The 6,866-nt window shown below is 40.1% G+C and overlaps 1 protein-coding gene across 1 annotated transcript; it reads left to right on the top strand.

Moving 5' to 3' along the window:
- Nucleotides 1–4,809: 4,809 nt before the first annotated feature.
- On the top strand, nucleotides 4,810–6,591 carry LOC137838340 (uncharacterized). The gene has a single exon (XM_068647586.1). It carries the CDS (start codon nucleotides 4,810–4,812, stop codon nucleotides 6,589–6,591), a length of 1,782 nt encoding a protein of 593 aa, XP_068503687.1.
- The last annotated feature ends 275 nt before the right edge of the window (nucleotides 6,592–6,866 follow it).

Below are 6,866 nucleotides of genomic sequence, written 5' to 3'. Positions count from 1 at the left end.
TGTTGAATCTATAATTTTTGTATTCTCATTTTAAAATAAACACATTTGGTGTTTCTGAAAAATTGAAATGTAGTTGAATTTTAGGTGAGAAAAATAAAAAGACACTGAAAATTGTCTTACAAAATTAAAATAGTTGGACATAGATTGGTTTGAGTGTGTTCACACCTGGTTTTTCACATCCACTGCTATCATCCTCACCAATTATTACTCCATTCCAACTTCACATATATGATGGTTTAGGGAGGAGCCAAGATTTATAAAAAGATTTTTAAAAAAAATGTTATAATAGTGAGAATAAAAAGAAAAGTAGTTGATAAAGTCACAATCTTCAAGTAATATCTAGAACACAACATGACCATTGATTCTAGTTTATGGTACATATATTGTATACAAATATTTTAATTCGTAAATAACTCAAATATGTATACCCAAGGTAACGACACAAATCAACACTTGACGACGGGGAGATACCACTGGATTTAGCCTGGATAACTCCTCATTAAAACTAGATGCAATATTAGTTGTAAAAATGCATGAGCTTCCAAGGAATTCCCATTGCTAGCATCCATGTCAAGAGCATCCAATATGGGTCTCCATTCCTCAACAATGGTCTTTGATAACTTCTGAAATTACATTAGAAACACAATCTTAATTGTTGAGGAAATCACACAGATATTCCATCAACATGATACATGTTCATCTTTTTTTCTCGAGCATTCATAATTTCAAATACAACCGGATCTCGTTTCTCTTGAAGTCTTTGCAGTTTCTCCGAACGTCTCTGCAGTGGGAAATTATCACCAATTGCTTTTTATTGTAGAAGATATTTTTTTTTTCATTTTTAAAGAGAAGAAATGCTAAACTAATTATCAGAAAACAAACCTCTTATGATGCTCAAGATGATCGTCCACAAATTCTTCTTCCCAATAACTTACATCAGTATATTGCATACTCTGAAACAAAACTGAAACAAAACCAAAGCCAATAAATTGTCAACTTCTTTTGTTCCTTGAAAACAAAAAGGCATCCTTGGAGAGATTTTCCAATAACATACCACAAACACCAAAGCTTCTAGAGATTTTCCCAATTAGATCCAAAGCCCCTGTAGAAAACCCCGAACATCTACAACTAATCAACAACAAAAAGTACAACACTAATTTTCACTCAACAAAAGATAAAAATCAAAAGAGAGAAAAAGAACATGTGCCAATACGATCGTAAGTTCTTTGATTGAACTAACTTAAATGGTAAGAAATGACGAAATCAAATGAAAAATTGATCAGTAAATCAAATAGAAAATTTCTCCTTATATCAAATGGAAAACTAATATGAAAATCAAATAGAAAATTACTCCTTATATAAAATGGAAAACTGCTCCCTTTTATTCAAACTGCAAAAACTTGTTGTATATAAAATGGAAATATGAAAATAGAAAACGAAAAAGAGGTTTGATAGGTTTCATAATAATGAAGGAAAATCAAGTATTGATATAATGATAAAATAGAAAAAAAAATTAAGGAAAGTTACTGAGAGGAATCCCCTCTATATATAGGTATAGATACTAACTTTTAAAATAAGTAATAAAATAAGTTTTTTAAAATTTAAATTTTTTATCTCTATTGCATTAGGATAATACTCATTAACTTATTTTTTTTTTGTCTTGATTTATATTAGACAATGGAGAGCATACACTACATGAAGGATTTACATAAGTTTTACAATTTTGGGTATTCTTTTTTTTATCTTGAGCTTGAACCCATTTTCCTCTTTTATTGGTTTGTTACACGTGAAATATATGTCACATTTTTTTTTTAACTTTTTTTTAACACGAAGAAAAGATAATGAAATTTTAAATATACTATTGTTCATCAATGTCTTCATCTTTCTTTTGTTTTGCTCTCCTGCGCTTCTTATTTCTTTCATGTCTTCTTGTTATATTCGTCCTTCTTTTATTGTTTTCTTTTTTAGTATGAAAGTGAGATAGATCCCTCACAGAATCCACCAATCTGCAATGAAATTCAAGTATGATTCTTGATACCCTTTGATGACCCTTTAATTCAATCATATTTATACTATTTTTAACTTTATATTTGTTAACACGAAGAAAAAAGAATGAAATTTTAAATATTACTATTGTTCATCAATGTCTTCATCTTTCTTTTGTTTTCAATTCAGTTTATCCTTGCGGTTACAATATGGTATCAAACTAAGTTAATTTCGTTTTGCTCTCATACGCTTCTTCTTTCTTTTATGTCTTCTTGTTATATTCGTCATTCTTTTATTGTTTTCTTTTTTAGTATGAACAGTGAGATAGATCCCTCACAGAATCCATCAATCTACAAGGAAATTCAGGTGTGATTCTTAATACCCTTTGATGACTCTTTAATTCGATCATATTTATATTTTTTTAACTTTATTTTTTTTAACAGGAAGAAAAGAGAATGAAATTTTAAATATTACTATTGTTCATCAATGTCTTCATCTTTCTTTTGTTTGTAATTCGGTTTATCCATAGAGATACAATATGCTATCAAATTGAGTTAATTTCGATATAAAACTATGTGAATTAATTTTATAATGTGACTCGTATGAAATAGATTTTGGGCTTTGGGTTTAAATATGATTTAATAAAATAAAAGGCTCATTGATTAATATGACTATTTATATATATATATATATATATATATATATATATATTAATACGTAATGAAAATCTAATCTGATTGAGATTGTGAAAGAATAGAAATAGGGTTTTGTTTCTGCAAATAAGGTTGTCTCACTGTTGCTCTTCAATAAAGGGTGTGACAAGAACATAAATGCCAAGAGATAGATTGAGAAATGGAGATTAAAGAAACTGCTCACATAGGGACTCTCATGGATAAAGGTAAGTACTTATCTCTATTATAATTGAATATGATGTGTGAGAATCATAATTTGTAAGATCCTTAAGATGATGATGTGCATTATTGTTTATTACAGTACGTTTTTTATTTTACATTGTTGATCAAGAGTGATCAAAGGCTTTGAAGAATCCAAATTCAAGTGTTTGATAAAAAGCCGAAGTTGCTGTTGTGTTTAGGATAAGATCTGGGTAGTTTAAAAGTGTAATCCACTCTTTGTTGAATCTAAAGCTAATGTGTTTTTAAAAACTTTTTGAAATTAAGTGTTTTTCAAACTAATTAAGTGAAAAACAACCTGTTGTTTTGTCGAAACAACCGATTGTTTTACTCTTAGGTGTTTTTGAAAAGGTTGAAAACTGTTTTGGTTGGTTGACTTGCTGTCAAACCAAAACAATCGATTGTTTCGTGGTTTCAATCGATTGTTTCTTTGAAAATCCTTGTACCGTCCCGTCCTCGAGCGTTGACCAAAGTCAAAGTCAAAGTCAAACACGTGGTGGGACCCGCCCAGGGCCTCAAGGGAGAAAGTCAATAAGTTGACCACTTTGGGCGTCGCCAAAAGTGGGCGTCGCCAGAGGTAGGCGCCGCCAGGTGTGGGCGTCGCCATGTTGAGGCATCGCTGACGTCACCCCCTGATACCCACGGAAGACCGTGGAGGGGCGACACAGTCAGAGGTCACGGTACGGGCAAGGAGGCCTCGGGCCCCGGTACCCCAGAACAGTAATGAAGAGAAGAGAAATGTGGCTTCAAGGCCATAGTCCCAGTATCAGTGGGGGGTAGCCTGCCTCGTGAAGTACCCACGCCACCTCTAGAGAATCCCTGGGACGGATACGACCCAGGAGAGGGCCACGCCCAGGGGCGAACCATGTGCATGGTACGAGAGGAAGGCAGATACACTCCTAGGGCGAGTGACTAGAAGCTGGGGCGCATGAGTTGGCACCCAGGTAGTCACCCCTCGCGCCAGATGCACTCCAGAGAAGGAGGACTTACACGTTGGAGTTTCCCTAAGTTGGGTTACAGCGTGGTAAGGCCCTCCACGCGGAATGACGGTTAAGTCAGAAGGACACGTGGCAGTAAGCACTGAAACACCAAGGTATATAAGCTTCTTTGAAAGTTTACTAAGGTACGTTTTACTCATTTCACACATGCTCTAGTTACTTGCTCACTTACTCGCTGTATGCACAAGTGATTAGAGAGAGAGAGAAAAGTTAGTTACAAGTTAGTTACCACCTTCAGAGCATTCATTCACGGTGCTCCGAGACGGAGGTGTTTGATGTTTCTCGCTTGCTGACTTGATCGTCGGAGTGCAAACGGCCGCGAGGGCGCCCTTTTGTTCACTTCATTTCAGGTGCTCACGGCGGAGGAAGGCGGAGATCTGAGTTGAAGACGAAGGTGCCCTAGCTCGCGAGTTGAAGCCACGCACGAAGACTTTCCCGGTCAACCAGCGGGAACATTTGGCGCCCACCGTGGGGCCCAATCTAAAACATCAGCTCCCACCGCAAGTGTGAGAGGTTTTGCAGTCGTAGTTTTTGAGATTAGGTTTCAAGAATCGTTCAAGATCCACAGTTCATCGAGAAGTTCAGTTCAGTTCGCTGTTTGTTCGTGTTTGTGTGAGGTTTGCTGAAGATACGCTGTTGCTCGTAGTTTCTACCGTCCGTTTTCCGATCGAATTCAGTTTTCACCGGTAGTTCGTCAGTTCAGTTCGAGTTCCCACCGTCATCTTCATCTTCTTGAGTTTACAACCGTTCGTTCTTGAGTTTCACCAGGTTTTCACCGATCATTTTCGATCTCGATCGATTCCATCGGAGAAGTTTGTTAGAACCGCCGTAACAGTTAGAAGAGTTTCAAGAAATCGTTGAAGATGAGGACCACCAGACAAAGTTCGACGCGCGCTGAGAGCGGAGACAAGACCATGCAGCAGGTCATGGATATGATGCAGGGATTGCAGGAGGCAATGACGGCGTCGAAGGTTGAGCAAGAGCGCATGCAGGCGGATCTTGCAGCGTCTCAGGCAAGAAATGAGGAGCTCTGTCGTACGAATGAGGAGTTGTGCCGCGGGTTGCGCAACAACTCAAGGCTACGTGATGCAGATGAGCGCGAGTGTTTCACTCTGTCAAGGGAATTCTCTACGTCGTTCTCGCAGTCGATCCTGGAGGCGGTAATTCCCAACACGTTCGTTGGTCCTAAGGTGACTTTCACTGGGATGGAAGATCCCGAAGCACATCTCACTGCGTTCCACACGCAGATGATGCTGGTAGACGGCTCCGGCACCGTGAGATGCAAGCTCTTCATGAGCACTTTGACTGGGATGGCCATGGACTGGTTCATCAGCCTTTCAGATGGCCATATCACGTCTTTCGCACAACTTTCACATTTGTTTAGAGAGCAGTACCTAGCCAACAGGGCTCCACCACCAGTTTCGTATGATCTGTTTGACGTAAAGCAGTATCAAGGCGAAACCTTGAAGGAGTATATCAATCGCTTCGGGGCACAAGTGGTGAAGGTTGGCACCACGGAGGAACCCATGATCGTCTACGTGTTCAGAAAGGGAGTGTGTCCAGGGCCTTTCTGCAAGTCAATCATCTGCAACCGCCCCCGAACTTTTGCTGAGATAAGGCGTCGCGCTGTGGAACACATCGCCACTGAGGGCGAGGTGTGCGAGAAGCGCACAAGTGTTGCACCCACATGCCCGAGAGCACCGTCGCGTGCACAACCTGTCAGGGTCAACGAGGCCACAACGGGAAGGAAGAACCAGGAGAGGAGATGCCCATACGAGGCGAGGAGGCCCCAACCCAGGGGTCGAGTAGAGGGAAACCAACTGGCGAGGGAAGGGAATAGGCCGATAAGGCACAATTTTGTGGTGGAGCTTAAAGATCTTATTGTTGTGCCAAACATAGCTGGCAGGCTGAGGCCACCAGTGAAGACAGATAAAGTGCTAGGACCTCACAAAGACTCGTGGTGCGAGTTCCACGAGGCATTTGGGCACCACATTAACAACTGCTTGGCGCGAGGCCATCAGTTAGATGAACTGGTGAAGAATGGTTTCCTGAAAGATTACTTGGCAGGGTCTGCTACGGCCGCGACCTTGGCGGTACTAAAGGAGGATCAGGCGCATGAAATGCCGATCCACAGAGAAGTACACACCATCTCTGGTGGCTTCTCAAGAGGAGGGCCCACTTCCTCTCAGCGCAAGAGGTACGTGAGGTCAGTGAATTCAGTTGCTGGAGAGGATTCGGACGACCCGTGGGAGACAGACCTGGTGTTCACGAAAGCTGATCTACGTGATGTCGTCCCCCATGACAATGACCCCGTGGTCATTTCGGTTGTCACAACGGGAAGAAAGGTGCATAAAGTTCTCGTCGACCAGGGCATTTTTGCAGATGTCATGTTTTGGTCGACCTTCAACAAGCTGCAGTTGTCCCCTGACCTGTTAAGGCCCTACTCTGGATGCTTGTATGGGTTTGCATGGGACCAAGTGGAAGTACGAGGCTACTTGGAGCTAAGGACGACGTTGACGGATGGAACGGTGTCCCGTACAGAGACCATTTGCTACTTGGTAGTTAATGCCAATTCGGCTTACAATATTCTGTTGGGTAGGCCAGCGCTGAATAAGCTAAGAGCAGTGGCCTCCACGCGCCACATGAAGATGAAGCTGCCAGACCTTAGTGGCAAAGTGATTAGAGAAGTCGCATGACAACACGAAACAAATAACAATAGTTACAACAAACATATAATATGCTAGTATTAGGCAACAATTCAACTTACCCAAGTAATACTTTTGTCAATTCAACCCTCCTAACCTAACACAATAGTTTAGTGTTAGTATTATGCAACAATTTAAAAACCAAAACACAATCGGAAATTCTAACATACAAATGAAACATTTTATAAAATCATAACTATATAACGTAATGATAGAAAAGCTATAAAAAGAAGTTTGTATATATAAGGACCGAAGGACAACTACAA

The sequence above is a fragment of the Phaseolus vulgaris genome, chromosome 4 (assembly GCF_000499845.2).
Source record: "Phaseolus vulgaris cultivar G19833 chromosome 4, P. vulgaris v2.0, whole genome shotgun sequence".
Taxonomy (NCBI): Eukaryota; Viridiplantae; Streptophyta; class Magnoliopsida; order Fabales; family Fabaceae; genus Phaseolus; species Phaseolus vulgaris.
This window is presented reverse-complemented; position numbering and strand designations above follow the sequence as displayed.